The sequence below is a fragment of the Saccoglossus kowalevskii genome, chromosome 12 (genome assembly GCF_978046115.1).
Source record: "Saccoglossus kowalevskii chromosome 12, keSacKowa6.1, whole genome shotgun sequence".
Taxonomy (NCBI): domain Eukaryota; kingdom Metazoa; phylum Hemichordata; class Enteropneusta; family Harrimaniidae; genus Saccoglossus; species Saccoglossus kowalevskii.
The window spans coordinates 2,896,937-2,914,808 of record NC_140652.1 but is presented as its reverse complement, the minus strand read 5'-3'; the positions used below and the strand labels follow the sequence as shown (position 1 = coordinate 2,914,808).

At 34.9% G+C, this 17,872-nt stretch overlaps 1 protein-coding gene across 1 annotated transcript in view; it reads right to left on the bottom strand.

Moving 5' to 3' along the window:
• Positions 1-5,494: 5,494 nt before the first annotated feature.
• Positions 5,495-17,872, bottom strand: part of LOC100372023 (diacylglycerol lipase-alpha-like) — a 69,602-nt gene continuing 57,224 nt past the window's right edge. The window contains exons 10-16 of the mRNA XM_085506340.1: positions 16,222-16,302; positions 15,947-16,089; positions 15,384-15,525; positions 14,669-14,877; positions 14,406-14,532; positions 13,039-13,825; positions 5,495-9,569 (exon numbers count right to left, since the gene is read on the bottom strand). Of these exons, the coding sequence (XP_085362466.1) occupies positions 9,307-9,569; positions 13,039-13,825; positions 14,406-14,532; positions 14,669-14,877; positions 15,384-15,525; positions 15,947-16,089; positions 16,222-16,302 (1,752 nt within the window). The 3' untranslated portion in view covers positions 5,495-9,306. The remainder of the gene's footprint in view (positions 9,570-13,038; positions 13,826-14,405; positions 14,533-14,668; positions 14,878-15,383; positions 15,526-15,946; positions 16,090-16,221; positions 16,303-17,872) is intronic.

Genomic DNA, 17,872 nt, shown 5'->3' with positions numbered 1-17,872 from the left:
GATTTAAAATAAGCCGTGCAAAACTCGTCAAATTCGCAGTATAACTTCGTTATACTACCCCTCCTCGTAGATTAACGGGGAATAGCGGCTCCTTTTGGAGCCTCGAAATATTTGTTTTTTGTATTTAACAAAGGGGTTTGGCACTAAAAACAATGGAACGTTTATAGGCTTTACATTGGATTTAGATCGTGTTATAATCCAAATCTCCTAGAAAGAGTTGTAAGCACAAATTTTCATATTAGTGTCGGACACACACATTAGGCTCGGGATTACTGGCTTTGTGTTTTGAATATTATTTTTGGTAATTATTCGTGTAATTTACTAGTATTGGTCAATTTATTGTATTCTTAATTGCGGGAGCTCTGAAATTATAATAACAGTAGTTTCATTGTTTTTTTATAACAGCCCGTTTCCTGCTTCAAGGTTTTACTCGCCTGTCGGCACCGTTGGTGGCGTCGTTCTCTATGTTGAGAGGGCTTTGCCCACCCCGAATCATCCCATTTGTTCTGCACTGACATGTGTGGTAATTTATCTATGGTACAGTAAATTCATGTTTCCCTGTGTACTATTGATATTGTAAAACGGCTGTACAATTAAAACCTCTTTTTTGACATTACTGTGTATTTCAATGTGATAGAGGGTCTTTGGGTACGTTAATAATTTATGCACGGGGCAACCAACTAAGATTATATACTGATTGTCAGTTCACAATTAAATGCAATTTGTGTTATAGTTATATGACAATCGCAAAGACCAAATCAAGAGGAAGACAACGACAAGGACGACAAAAGGTAAGATAAGTATACGCCTTACCGGTATATAGTACCGGAATTTACGTTCGGGCCAGACTATACAACTTGTAAGAGTTCCTGATAAGAAACATCTCCTTTCTAACTGTTCGCCTTATCACGTGTTGGGATTGCAAAGCCCATAATGCACCTCTCTTGCAACAACTCAACATTTTAGACATCTACAAACTCACAAAATTTCAATCTTTTATTTTTGTTCTCGTTCAGATTATTAACCACTATTATATATAATATTACTTAACCATTATTTTTAGTCTCAAAACTATCAAACCAGATTTTTTTCAGCAAGTCATTTTTTTATCGCCAAGATGAACCTCACCGTAAACCAACATAGCCTGACATATGCAGCAACATCTGACTGGAATTTATTGCCTACTAATAATCACAACTAGAAAATTATTCCAGCGATTCTTGGAAACATATATTCTGTCAAACTGACTACCTATTTTATGATATTTTTATTCTATACTTTAATACACACATAAAAAATAAAACGGATAACCCCAAATAACTTGTTGCAAACACGGATACACAAAATTAGAATTCATCCCTATCCAACACAATTCGACACAGGTTGAGCTGCTGTACGATTGGGCTTGCCTTAAATTTAATTTGTGGTTCGCGCGGATGATACAATCTAGATATGATGTCATTTGTCTGGTATTTCACATCACGCTAATCAGTCCGTCTTTGATGCAAGTTATGGAAGATTATTATCAGTAAACACCAAATTTATATGTCCATATATATACACCAATTTAGCCAACTCAATGCCATGCGATATAGTCTGCGGAAATGAAAATGTTATTAAAAATAATTGAGTACATTTGCCATACATGATATCCAGACCACGCTTTGGATAATTCTCTAAAATGCATGTGCAATACAGCACATACCAATTCCACTGATGTATAAAACGGTATCTTTTGAGTTTGTAATTAGATAAAGATGGGGATGCAAACAAATAAGCCTGTACAAGTTATTCATGAAAATCGGCCGATACAACTAGTCTTTCATAAAAGTCTACCAGTATAACTCGCATAATAAATCGTACACACAAATCTGTCAGTACAACTAACTCAACAAATTTTACACGCAAATTTAGCAGTACAAGTTTTCCATGAAAATCAGCACAACTCGCTAATCAACTAGCTTTCATGCTGAATAAACGCCATTAAAATGGTCAGATAAATGTAAAATGTATTTAAACAGAAAAATGGTCTGGTGGGTTATAAAAAGAATTTAAACAGGAACATGATCTGGTGGGTTATGGAAAGTATTTAAACAGGAAAATGGTCTGGTGGGTTATAGAAAGTATTTAAACAGGAAAATGGTCTGGTGGGTTATGGAAAGTATTTAAACAGGAAAATGGTCTGGTGGGTTATGGAAAGTATTTAAACAGGAAAATGGTCTGGTGGGTTATAGAAAGTATTTAAACAGGAAAATGGTCTGGTGGGTTATGGAAAGTATTTAAACAGGAAAATGGTCTGGTGGGTTATGGAAAGTATTTAAACAGGAAAATGGTCTGGTGGGTTATAGAAAGTATTTAAACAGGAAAATGGTCTGGTGGGTTATGGAAAGTATTTAAACAGGAAAATGGTCTGGTGGGTTATGGAAAGTATTTAAACAGGAAAATGGTCTGGTGGGTTATGGAAAGTATTTAAACAGGAAAATGGTCTGGTGGGTTATGGAAAGTATTTAAACAGGAAAATGGTCTGGTGGGTTATAGAAAGTATTTAAACAGGAAAATGGTCTGGTGGGTTATAGAAAGTATTTAAACAGGAAAATGGTCTGGTGGGTTATAGAAAGTATTTAAACAGGAAAATGGTCTGGTGGGTTATGGAAAGTATTTAAACAGGAAAATGGTCTGGTGGGTTATGGAAAGTATTTAAACAGGAACATGGTCTGGTGGGTTATAGAAAGTATTTAAACAGGAAAATGGTCTGGTGGGTTATGGAAAGTATTTAAACAGGAACATGGTCTGGTGGGTTATAGAAAGTATTTAAACAGGAAAATGGTCTGGTGGGTTATAGAAAGTATTTAAACAGGAAAATGGTCTGGTGGGTTATAGAAAGTATTTAAACAGGAAAATGGTCTGGTGGGTTATGGAAAGTATTTAAACAGGAAAATGGTCTGGTGGGTTATAGAAAGTATTTACACAGGAAAATGGTCTGGTGGGTTATGGAAAGTATTTAAACAGGAAAATGGTCTGGTGGGTTATGGAAAGTATTTAAACAGGAAAATGGTCTGGTGGGTTATAGAAAGTATTTACACAGGAAAATGGTCTGGTGGGTTATGGAAAGTATTTAAACAGGAAAATGGTCCGGTGGGTTATGGAAAGTATTTAAACAGGAAAATGGTCTGGTGGGTTATGGAAAGTATTTAAACAGGAAAATGGTCTGGTGGGTTATGGAAAGTATTTAAACAGGAAAATGGTCTGGTGGGTTATGGAAAGTATTTAAACAGGAAAATGGTCTGGTGGGTTATAGAAAGTATTTAAACAGGAAAATGGTCTGGTGGGTTATGGAAAGTATTTAAACAGGAAAATGGTCTGGTGGGTTATAGAAAGTATTTAAACAGGAAAATGGTCTGGTGGGTTATAGAAAGTATTTAAACAGGAAAATGGTCTGGTGGGTTATAGAAAGTATTTAAACAGGAAAATGGTCTGGTGGGTTATGGAAAGTATTTAAACAGGAAAATGGTCTGGTGGGTTATGGAAAGTATTTAAACAGGAACATGGTCTGGTGGGTTATAGAAAGTATTTAAACAGGAAAATGGTCTGGTGGGTTATGGAAAGTATTTAAACAGGAACATGGTCTGGTGGGTTATAGAAAGTATTTAAACAGGAAAATGGTCTGGTGGGTTATAGAAAGTATTTAAACAGGAAAATGGTCTGGTGGGTTATAGAAAGTATTTAAACAGGAAAATGGTCTGGTGGGTTATGGAAAGTATTTAAACAGGAAAATGGTCTGGTGGGTTATAGAAAGTATTTACACAGGAAAATGGTCTGGTGGGTTATGGAAAGTATTTAAACAGGAAAATGGTCTGGTGGGTTATGGAAAGTATTTAAACAGGAAAATGGTCTGGTGGGTTATGGAAAGTATTTAAACAGGAAAATGGTCTGGTGGGTTATAGAAAGTATTTACACAGGAAAATGGTCTGGTGGGTTATGGAAAGTATTTAAACAGGAAAATGGTCTGGTGGGTTATGGAAAGTATTTAAACAGGAAAATGGTCTGGTGGGTTATGGAAAGTATTTAAACAGGAAAATGGTCTGGTGGGTTATGGAAAGTATTTAAACAGGAAAACGGTCTGGTGGGTTATGGAAAGTATTTAAACAGGAAAATGGTCTGGTGGGTTATGGAAAGTATTTAAACAGGAAAATGGTCTGGTGGGTTATGGAAAGTATTTAAACAGGAAAATGGTCTGGTGGGTTATGGAAAGTATTTAAACAGGAAAATGGTCTGGTGGGTTATGGAAAGTATTTAAACAGGAAAATGGTCTGGTGGGTTATGGAAAGTATTTAAACAGGAAAATGGTCTGGTGGGTTATGGAAAGTATTTAAACAGGAAAATGGTCTGGTGGGTTATGGAAAGTATTTAAACAGGAAAATGGTCTGGTGGGTTATAGAAAGTATTTAAACAGGAAAATGGTCTGGTGGGTTATGGAAAGTATTTAAACAGGAAAATGGTCTGGTGGGTTATAGAAAGTATTTAAACAGGAAAATGGTCTGGTGGGTTATGGAAAGTATTTAAACAGGAAAATGGTCTGGTGGGTTATAGAAAGTATTTAAACAGGAAAATGGTCTGGTGGGTTATGGAAAGTATTTAAACAGGAAAATGGTCCGGTGGGTTATAGAAAGTATTTAAACAGGAAAATGGTCTGGCGGGTTATGGAAAGTATTTAAACAGGAAAATGGTCTGGTGGGTTATGGAAAGTATTTAAACAGGAAAATGGTCCGGTGGGTTATAGAAAGTATTTAAACAGGAAAATGGTCTGGTGGGTTATGGAAAGTATTTAAACAGGAAAATGGTCTGGTGGGTTATGGAAAGTATTTAAACAGGAAAATGGTCTGGTGGGTTATGGAAAGTATTTAAACAGGAAAATGGTCTGGTGGGTTATGGAAAGTATTTAAACAGGAAAATGGTCTGGTGGGTTATGGAAAGTATTTAAACAGGAAAATGGTCTGGTGGGTTATAGAAAGTATTTAAACAGGAAAATGGTCTGGTGGGTTATGGAAAGTATTTAAACAGGAAAATGGTCTGGTGGGTTATAGAAAGTATTTAAACAGGAAAATGGTCTGGTGGGTTATGGAAAGTATTTAAACAGGAAAATGGTCTGGTGGGTTATAGAAAGTATTTAAACAGGAAAATGGTCTGGTGGGTTATGGAAAGTATTTAAACAGGAAAATGGTCTGGTGGGTTATGGAAAGTATTTAAACAGGAAAATGGTCTGGTGGGTTATAGAAAGTATTTAAACAGGAAAATGGTCTGGTGGGTTATGGAAAGTATTTAAACAGGAAAATGGTCTGGTGGGTTATAGAAAGTATTTAAACAGGAAAATGGTCTGGTGGGTTATGGAAAGTATTTAAACAGGAAAATGGTCTGGTGGGTTATAGAAAGTATTTAAACAGGAAAATGGTCTGGTGGGTTATAGAATTTTGACAATTAAGATGTACACAAGGAGATCAATAAACAAACTAATGTGTTTTTATTTGTGAAAAATATTCCATCAACTTGGGCCAACCATTTTTTTAAAAAAGCACATAGAATAGTTACAATATAATTTGTAATATAAGCTAAAATAACAGCGGACACTGTCATAACTGACCATCAAAAAAGGCATTGCACTTTCTAGGAAATATTTACAAAACAATAATGGCAAGAATAAATTATCTGGCAAGAGATATCAATTTAATTATTTGCTACATTGTTAATATATGCTGTTAGAATTAAAAATAAATGGACACAGATAGTTGATACAATTTGCATATATTTAAATAAAAACAAATTGTTATTTATTTATTGATGTTCAATAGCTGGAACCAAACTAAATATATTTGAAGAAAGTGCTTTCATAATGCTTATCAAGACAGAAAAGTTTTTTCAGCATGGACTACTAAGAGGTGGGAGAGTGGGAGGGGGGTGTAATGGAGTGCAAATCACTAAATGCTATTTACAAATGTCTTAAGATAATTTTTGTTGCCATGGTATTTTATGTATACATCAAAAATAAAGTTCTACTAGCAGGATAAAAATTACACCAAGTTCCATGGTTGGGGTAAGTGTCACAGTAGGAATATGCATAAATCAACACAACAGTCCCTGCATACTAATTGGGTTTTAAGAGAGACGCGATGCAGCTTAAAAGAGAAAATTAATATAGCTATTGAAAAATGTTAGTATGAATGAAAACAATATGTTGTGATTTGAAAGCTGTGATATATTCTATTTGTGTGTGATATCAATAACATGTTGTGATATGATGGCTGTGGTATGAAGGAAGAAGGTATTTTCTTAATGATGGTTACAGAAATGTGGATGTGGTACTGATGCTTATTTCCATGGCAACACTACTGGACATTATTATCCACTTTGAACAAACACTGTGTGGAATATGGCTTGATTTGGATAAATACATCAGCGAAGAAAACAGTAAATGAAGAAAAAACATTCATCTCACCAATGATATAAAACTACATAAAAAATGGAAGCTCAAATTATTTACAGAATTATCTAATAATGTCATAAGTCAACTAATTACATCACTTGAAAAATGAACGAATATGCAAATGAGTGACATTGACATTGAAAAATATAATACAAGTGTAATCATAGGTACATTTTAGTAAGGGCATGCAACCTCAGATAGTCAACAATGATTTCATTGATACCGTATCAATTCGACAGACATGTAATCACAGGTGGATGTCGCTAAAGGTTTGTGGCATTAGTGCCAAACGAACTAGAGCACAAGTTGGTAGTCGAATATAGTTCAAGCGAAAATTCAAAGGCTTGCCATTTTGGAAATAAAACAAAATTTCAAAAATTGAGCAGTGGTATGATACAATTGGAAAATGATACTATAAAAATTTCAGGGGATGATTATAGTGCCAATAGTACTGATTTCTGTTTTTTCTTGCCAATGCTAGGTAACCAGTGGTTTTTTAGCAATCACATTGTGCATGCCACAACCACGTCCTCATTAGGTCATTGCAACCAAGCTCCATAAAAAACTGTTAATACAAAAGTTGAGAAGTGACAAACATCCAAAGACACATACACACACAGGACAATCTTGGTTGAATCAACAATAAAATGACATCAGTTGGAAGTATGTGTGTAATAAAGGTTTGATAAAATCAGTCGCTGTGGATGTACTGGATCACCAATGTTGTTTTTCTATATTTGATATGATTTTGTAAGATGAAATATTCCCAGAATGCCACAGTTCAATGTTTACCCTTATCTTCCATTGACGCATGGCAATAAGTATTAAATATGATAGAAAAGAAAAATGCTGATATTTGAATTTTTTTCAAAACATGCATACAGTACTGACATTTAATAAATCATTAGTTTACACACAAATTGTGATAGAAATGGATAAAACTATTATCTGCATATTTTATTAAAACTTATTTCATTCCTTTCTCCAACCAGAACTAACCAAATTTGTTTTTTTTTTGCTGAAATATTTGACGGTGCACACAGTCACCATGTCAACAGAGGGCGCTATGCAGAAACATTGCATTTTTTAGGTGTCATATCACTCTACATGAGAAGCAAAGGAAACAATTACAGTCACCCTTACAAAAAAGTCTGATCTTTGTACTATCAAAGACTGAAATAATTTAAAAATTAGATTTAAAAAAAAAAAAAAATACCCTTCACAATTACCATAAATTAGATTGCTCCTGTTTTGTAAATAATAATAAAATAATAATAAGTACAGCATGTGACTGGATATAGTGGCAGTGCTGTGTAATTTATGTGATATTTAGCATGGCTACAGTGCACAGTCAGGTGACTACGGTGGGAACAGGGTAAGGTCAGGTGGTCATATACCTGTACAGTCAGGTGAATGCTGGGAACAGGGTAAGGTCAGGTGGTCATACACCTGTACAGTCAGGTGACTTGGGTACAGGGTAAGGTCAGGTGGTCATATACCTGAACAGTCAGGTGAATGCTGGGAACAGGGTAAGGTCAGGTGGTCATACACCTGTACAGTCAGGTGACTATGGTGGGTACAGGGTAAGGTCAGGTGGTCATACACCTGTACAGTCAGGTGACTATGGTGGGTACAGGGTAAGGTCAGGTGGTCATACACCTGTACAGTCAGGTGACTATGGTAGGTACAGGGTAAGGTCAGGTGGTCATATAGGTGTGCATGCAGTCAGGTGATTGCTGGGAACAGGGTAAGGTCAGGTGACTGTTGGGTATATGTACATGGTAAGTTCGGGTGGACAAGTGTCAATTCAACTCTATTCAAATTAAATACACAGTTCAGAATAGGATCATCTGGGTATATCACAGTCCAGTAAGGCTGGAATGAATCACTGCCACTAAACATTGATGTATGGAGCAAAATAGTTATTCAAAATGGGTTATTTACTGAATAAGTCTGCTGAACTATGATTGAGATATATACATTACACATATCAGTTGAGAGTATCTGTTTATATATTCATGTATACACTAGGCCTATGCAGAACCAAATCTATGAAATCTACATCACACGGTTTTAGAAAATGAATTGCAATAATGAACATAAACTGCTTCTTGATGAAGTGGGATGGCAATGTGGGTTTATACAAACCTAAAATCATATTTGTGGTACCCTAGTTTACTTCATTATGACTCATTTAGACAAAAAACACATCTGTAATTTACATGAGCTTCAAATAAAACAGAGAACCTTAGTGGTGAGCAAATAGGGTTAGGGTCAGAGGTCAGTGTGGAATCGGTATAGTTGTAATGGTTAAGGTCAGAGGTCAGTGAGTGGTCTGTATAGTTGTAAGGGTTGGGGTTGGAGGTCAGTGAGGGGTCTGTATAGTTGTAAGGGTTGTGGTTGGGGTTGGGGTTGGGTTTTTTTTTTCATTGTTTGGGGTTTTAAAATTCTTAAATTAATTTATATTTACCAGTGTCATACTAAATACACAGCATGTATCAAACTTAAAAAAACAAAGTATTCGCAGTGTTTGTGATCCACATTTCGTCTTGTATTCTGAATCCTGACTCACCCAAACTGGTTATATGAACTTAACAAATGTATTCACATGTGATATACACCTTCTCAAAAAAAAATATAAACCAGTAACTTACAGGGCCACCACTTATTGCAAAATAAATCATAAATAAAACATATATTGCATACAGTTTGTAAATAATGATAACAAAAATCCAGAGCAGGTTTGAAAAAAAAATATCTTGATTTCAAGACAACATTAAAAATGATTTTAAAAATCAATATTTTGTCTCCTTAAGTCCTAGGTAATATCAACACTTTGTCTCCTTAAGTCCCTGGTAATCCTTAAGTCCCTGGTATTCCTTTGATAGATTTCTTTTGACACTTGGTGTGGATGTTACAAATTGTCTCTCATCACCAGTTAATCTGTCAGTCTCCTTGGCATTGTCATCTTTCACAATTGGACTAAACATTCCATCGTCAAAGTCAGGATAAATCAGAGGCATGTACTCTGTATAACCTCGTCCAAGAGTCGGTGCGGGTGAGGTCGGCAGTGACGAACGGTGAGGTATATCTGCAAATAACAATTGCAACACAAAATGCAAATCAGTTAATTAGTATGCACAATAGCCAATATACAACTTTTTGAAACTAACCAAAGGCGTTAGGCAAAAGTGTTGGATCAGTGATACATTCTGCTTTGAAAGATTTAAAAAATAATATTCGTATTAAATATACACACCAACTAGATACTGCGCCATTATATGTAAATTTAATTTCCTTACCAATTTGACACGTATTAGATAAGTTATTTAATAAGATAAGTTGTAAGTTATCAATAGCAGCATACATATTTAACAGCGCCGCTATCAATGAATTGCACGTGCTTCCATTTCACAATTGTGTGTGCATCTGTGTTCCGCTATAAATGAGAAATCTCGCTAAACTATAAAATAGACGGGGTATGACATGGCGCATCCCATTTTCGGACACATCACGTACCAGACTTCTCGTACATTATTTGTGGTATTCGTAGCTGACAGTCGATTGCCTAATAACCACATCATCATTGTTTTAATGTAAAATAGTACGTAATTTTTATGTGATGGTTTTGATTTTTTTGGACTTTGTTTTATAAATGGCATGCTTAATAACATGCTTAATAATGCGAAGAAGAGCATACCAGTAGTACACGTATGCACTGGTACGAACATTGGACGAAAAATTGCAGGTCACATGTTCTATATGACGATCACCTATTGGTCAGCTTTGGAGGTGTCATACCCCGTCTATTTATTATGAAAAGTGGGGTGAAAGCGTCCTACATTTGAACATTGTCAAAAAGCGCGTGGCCATGTTTTGTACGCACTAGACGTATTCTAAAACTCAGAGTTTGAGCAAAACCACTACATGTATGAGTTTGATCAAAACATGTCACCACGGCAATGCTCGTAGTACTGTTTTTTTCCCATTTCTAGAATGTTACTAATAACTTATTTTATCCAAGAATGAAAATATTCATGTATTATTTCTAGTATTGTATTAACCCAGGCACTTTTGCCTGCCACCCTTGAACTGACTGACAGACAATGAATAACAATAAAATAGTACTGGTAGTAAACTTATTAGCTAGGTAAACATAGTTGATACCATGTTACATTCACATACGGTATTGTACGACATTAATTTCCAGAGACTTGAAGACAATGTCATCTCTCTATCTAGATTTCTACCCATGAAAACACAAAAGGCATAATATTATGAAATGAAACGACAGAGGACAGTGTAACAGGAAAGACAACACAGAGGGCAGTATGACTTGAACTAACGAGTGCAGGAAGAAACATTGTGTTAATCTGTTAATGGCTACAAATGAAATCTACATACTACAAACTAAGATAAAATCAACGATGCAAGACCTACCAACTTGGGGTATTTGCGGGTAGTATAAATCTTCAACAAAATGAACAACTGTGTGGGAGCAACAGCCACAAGTGAATACAATGAACGCATGGTGAAAATAAAGTCAAGCCATTAATTGATTAGCATAATTGATTAAAACAATGGATAACAATGATGATATTAAAATGAAACAAACATGAAGTTAGTATGAGAATTACAGAATGAAGGAGAAATGAAAACTTAGAACATCCATATACCATAACACCTGAAAAAGAAGATGAATTTAGTATGCAAATGAAGAAGTCGTCAATTATTCATGTGTCTTCACACCAACTGAATTATTATTATTTAATCCAGTTATTGATCCATGACTAAGTTCATTTCTGGGCATGCGGTTTCAACTGTAGGGGGCAGTATTTGCTCTTTATCAAGATATCACTAAATATGGTATATGCTTCCAATAATAGAGGAAGATACACATGATTTAATAAATATTCATTAGAACTCACTCTAGCATACCATATAAGGTGTGTATACACTCATAAACACGGGAGAAGAGTCTATGTATTTGTTCGCACAGCCTAAAAGACTTATAAACACTGCCCCCTACAGATGGATGTCATGCATTTTAACCTTTGACCTCTACATGATAATTCACCATGCTCTGTGAGCTTTTCAAAAAATTCACATCTTACCAACTTGGATAAACCTTTACCAGGAATTAAAAACCATCATCTAAAAAGGACAAAATATCTCTAAGTGTGATTTTCCACCCTTACTCCATGTGGTAACATTCACATACACATGACCTAGTCAGCAAGGATTGTACTTGACATTCTAATCTGTTATCATACAGTACATTGTTTACAATTGTGAAATATCAGCTGATGATAATTATCATTGTTTTGAGTTTAAAATATTTATAATTGAAATTGTAATATATATTTTACGTTAATTGGTTCATAGTTTGTACTCATAAACAATGTTGCAAAGATCTCACAAAATATTTGTACAAGAATGAAAAGGAGTAAAAGACGCAAATTTAATTTTATTGTTTGCTTGATATCTTCTCATTAAACAAATTACAACTATTTTCAGGATTATGGTGACAAGATATTTGTTTATTTCTAATACATTATTTTTAACTCTGAGATTCATAAAAATATCAAAAGGTCACCTGGCTGTCATGTTAAATATGTCAACTGTAATTTTGAGATTTAGCAACAAAAATACTACAGACTTGCTTGCCCAATTTTTTCTGCACTTTTTTTCTTATATTCTTCAATATTTCTGGAAATGAACCCTAATTTTGGAGCCAACAGACAAAATTTGGGTCAAATTTCAGTTTTTACTCAAAACATTTCGCTATTTCTGTCTCTGAAGGAAAGTGCAGACTATAAACAGAACTATTTTGTGAATTTGTGATGAAAAGAGGGAACTGGTGGTGAAAAGGTCAACTCTTTGAGAACCATATATTTCCACATTTATATAATTTGTTTTTCTTAATTTTGCATCAAATGAACATAATTTCTCATTGGATGCAGACCTTGGTCAAAATCTTTGCAAAAATATGGAAAAAAAATAATATGCAAATTCATTTTTGTGAATAGTGACAAAAGTAGACTAGGGCATTCAAAAGGGTTAATTTCGTGATAGACAAATTTTGAAAGTCATTGGAAATCGTTTTATAGCAGTGAAAATTGTTCTGGTGTCTTAATTTTGTCTTCACTAATGCTATATAATCATAAAATCATTAGAATCCCAAGTATAGAAAAATTAAACAATTTACAATTGTATATATTTTAGACAAATCAGATATCAGGGAGACCCAAATTTTAATGTCAGTACTCATATATTGACTCAGAACACTCATATTTCTTTTTATTTTCATTTTTAGAGTGAGTGAGTATGTTCCCTTATGTATTTTTGAATAACTTTGTTATATTTTGGTGGAGAATTTATTAAGTTTGAAGCTTTAAAACAAATACCGTACATTTTTCAAATTTTCAACTCAAATAGTTTTAATAGTTTCATTTGACCTGACCACCCCCACAGTGAATGGAATTGTCCACTCATGTCTATCTACTCATGCAAAGAAAGTCATACCATTTAACTAAAGGAGAGAGGAATATAGTACTCACCTTTTGGATTATCTTGATTTGATTTTGATTGTAAACGTGGTGGTTTGGGTGGAGGTGAACCTTCAGGCAAGGGACGTGTCAAAACTGTTAATGGGATATCTTCACCTGTTGTAATAACACCTGAGTCTGAACTTTGAACTGTGCTAAGTGGGGTTTCATTTACGTACTCCAAACCTGACGCTTTGTTTGTATAGTCAGGTGTCACACCGCCCACGTAGTGTGTCGGTGTCCCTTCTATTGTGGCTAATGTTGTTATCTGATTTCGGCCGGATAAAGGTGCTGGTGCAAATGTTCTTCCGTAAGCTTCTTCCGGTGATTCCACAGGATCAACATAATAACAGTATCCTTCAGGACGAAATGCCCTTCCAGTTTTTGCATTAAATGAAGATTTCCGGGATTCTGAGACAACAGAATACATAGAACTTGATGCTGATAGACTTTCTGGTCTGGCAAGAGGAGCTCTATGCCATTCATCATTGCCACTACTCTCCATATCATTACTTGCTTCAGAACTCTGTTTTCCAGAATACATATCCTGACATTGCGGTGGTATCCTAGCAGATGGACATTCATCGCTTTCTTTCTCTTCCGTATTCTGGTATTCCCAACTTGACAGGGATTCCGTTCTTCTCACAGTTTCTGGGTAATAGCCATTCCTGGAGACATCATCATGTCCATTGGTTGGATTGACTGCATCCATAGTGAGTTGATCACTGATCGAATCACATTCTGGCAGGTCTTTTGGAATGACAATTGCAGACTTTCTTTTAAGAGCATGTTTCATACACTTGAAATGTAATTAAAAACAAAGTTTAAATACAAAAATAATAAATATGAATAGTTCAACATCATAGAATAAAGTGATAAACACAAATGAGCAGTCAGCGACACTGTACATAAAGAGTTAGTCTGTTGCAAATATTGTTACCATGCCAACCACTGTAAACTAACACACAATTTCACAGCAATACTACATGCCACTTCTGAAATACACTAATTTTTTTAATTTGCTCTTTCCTTCAATCAAATTTGAAATGAATCAATGACAGACAATACAGTATATCATTGACAGACTATACATGCATTGATTAGTGACATGTTTTACATATAGTGAATCAATGACAGGCTTCAATACAGTAAATTGATGAGTCTTTACATGCAGTGAATTAATGACAGGCTTTACATATAGTGATTCAATGACAGACTCTGCAGGGTTATCAGCATTTTACAGAAAGTGAATCAATGAAAGGCTTCAAAAACATTGAATCAATGGGACTACACCTGCATACACACCAGTCTCTGATGTGAATAAATGAAAAATTAACATTGATAATGAATCAATGAAGATAAAGAGTGGTTTAACTGACCTTTTCCAATGCATCCATGACATTATATGGCAGATGGTCATTCATCATAACAGGTGAAACAATGACTTCATCAAAAGATCTATTGTCCACTAATATAGCATGATATATAGCCCCATTTCTTATACACCTTAAAGTAGAAATATTTACAATGTTAGCAAAGTTAGCAGTCATGAGTATTATTAAACTAGATGCAAATATATCCATGTATCACAGATGACGTCCAGATGATTCCAGAAAGAAATGACCAGTACAAATAAACTTACCCCAAATCTTTGGGATGGCTGCGGACAATGTGGATGATTTTTCCGGGAGGAAAAAGTGGTACATGTGTAGATAATAATATTGATAAATCACTGGGATGAACAGCAACATCAACTCTAGTTGGTGATGGAGAGAAGTCATCTCCAGCTGGCAGCATATTCTCTTCACTAATATTACAACAACAGAACAGACCTGCTAAGATGATACGCCACTGAAACAAAGTAAATGATAATTTATGCAAAATAAGCAAATCTCCTAGTCTTACTACCGGTATATATTCAGTTTTCTGAGAGTGTTAAAAATAAGTTGAAGTCTAACAAACATTCAAAAAACAAAAAGAATGGTACAATACAGACAACTACTAGGCTATGGTACAAAATGTTGTATACTAAATCATAGAAATATTACTTGACCATAGAAACACACCGATAATGTACATGCATAAATAGAGCAAATACGGTATTCCAGCCATTTTATACCTAAGTTAACTCTTCAATATGAAGCAGTTGCAGCATCACAAAAGAGACATTTAATTGGTTGAATGACTATCATGTGATACAAACAAAGGTATTTCATTGGTTGAATTATCATCACAATACTAATTAGCATATTTCAATGTATCTATTTCATTGGTTGAATCACTATTCCAGTATTCCAGTGGTTGAAATTACTAGCACATGTCACAAATACGAGTATTCCACTTGTTGAAAGACTTACTTTAGGATCTTGACTCCTTTTAATACAGGATATAAGATCAGATCTCATATATTCCATCTGTGCTAATCCTAATCTAATCACTAAATCTTTACCCACTACAACAGAGGTTATGAATGATTTGGTGTATTCCACAGCTGACATACTGCAACAAACACACAATACACATATAGCAACAATGTTAAAATAACTTAAAAATAATTTTCCAGGATCACACAGAATTTTTTTAGACTGCCATTTCATGGCTTGGGTTCAGATGTCATTCTTTCACTGACTTGTCTGTGTTTGTGTTGTGTTGTTTGTGTCTCTTGTACAGCGTTTTTTGTCCATGGACTTATACTTTTCCCCATTAGACATATGATTTGGATATTGGATTGGTATGATTGTTATTTCTATTTCAAATACACAACTCAAATCTGAAAGTTTATATATGACAGCAGGAAATATTTTATGTGGAAAAATTGGTTTAGAGAATCAATACCAAAAACCTATACAGCATTTTTATTCTGAATAAAACAAACACGGAGTGGTATATTGTAAATATTCATATACAAAACAGTTATTACCTTAAAAGTCCACCTGGAGGTGAATATGAATAACAAAATAGAGACGGGAATTCAGGTCTCAATAATATGGCAAGAATAGCAGCTGTACCTGCACCCAATGAGTGACCAACTAGCACCAAGTCATACGTATGTGTTCCTTTCTCCTGAAGAAAACAAATCATATACATTGTAATGTCCATATACATTATGGTTACATTTGGTATTGTAAGTGGTAAGTGTTTTGGAATCGCAATGAGTCGCAACCTCATGTTGCCATGGCAAATAAATGAACAAACCTTATCATGACCAAAAGCCCGTGCAAGTATCATTTCATTTTTCAGTCTTCTTTTTATATACATGGCAGCCTCAACCATTCCCTGAATAAATAATCGTATTTTAGTTTTCCAGTCGTGGGTTGAATAAAAAAATTGATTGGTCAAAAGTACCCCAATATGGTCCAGTACCAAAATGGATTGGTCTAAAGTATCCCAATATGGTCTAAAGTATCCCAATATGGTCCAATACCAAAATGGATTGGTCAAAAGTATCCCAATATGGTCCAATACCAAAATGGATTGGTCAAAAGTATCCCAATATGGTCCAATACCAAAATGGATTGGTCAAAACTACCCCAATATGGCCCAGTACCAAAATGGATTGGTCAAAAGTACCCCAATATGGTCCAGTACAAAAATGGATTGGTCAAAAGTACCCCAATATGGTCAGAAGTACCCCAATATGGTCAAATACCAAAATGGATTGGTCAAAAATATACCAATATGGTCCAGTACCAAAATGGATTGGTCAAAAGTACCCCATTATGGTCCAATACCAAAATGGATTGGTGAAAAGTATCCCAATATGGTCCAGTACCAAAATGGATTGGTCAAAAGTATCCCAATATGGTCCAGTACCAAAATGGATTGGTCAAAAGTATCCCAATATGGTTAAATACCAAAATGGATTAGTCAAAAGTATCCCATTATGGTCCAATACCAAAATGGTTTGGTCAAAAGTACCCCATTATGGTCCAATACCAAAATGGATTGGTCAAAAGTATCCCATTAAGGTCCAGTACCAAAATGGATTGGTCAAAAGTATCCTAATATGGTCTAGTAACAAAATGGATTGCTCAAAAGTACCCCAATATGGTCCAATACCAAAATGGATTGCTCAAAAGTACCCCAATATGGTCCAGTACCAAAATGGATTGGTCAAAAGTATCCTAATATGGTCTAGTAACAAAATGGATTGCTCAAAAGTACCCCAATATGGTCCAATACCAAAATGGATTGGTCAAATGTACCCCAATATGGTCCAGTACCAAAATGGATTGGTCAGAAGTATCCCGATATTATCCTGTACAAAAATGGATTGGTCAAAAATACCCCATTATGGTCCAATACCAAAATGGATTGGTCAAAAGTATCCCAATATGGCCCAGTACCAAAATGGATTGGTCAAAAATACCCCATTATGGTCCAATACCAAAATGGATTGGTCAAAAGTACCCCATTATGGTCCAATACCAAAATGGATTGGTCAAAAGTATCCCATTAAGGTCCAGTACCAAAATGGATTGGTCAAAAGTATCCTAATATGGTCCAATACCAAAATGGATTGGTCAAAAGTACCCCAATATGGTCCAGTACCAAAATGGATTGGTCAAAAGTATCCTAATATGGTCCAATACCAAAATGGATTGGTCAAAAGTATCCTAATATGGTCCAATACCAAAATGGATTGGTCAAAAGTATCCTAATATGGTCCAGTAACAAAATGGATTGCTCAAAAGTACCCCAATATGGTCCAGTACCAAAATGGATTGGTCAAAAGTATCCTAATATGGTCCAATACCAAAATGGATTGGTCAAAAGTATCCTAATATGGTCCAGTAACAAAATGGATTGCTCAAAAGTACCCCAATATGGTCCAGTACCAAAATGG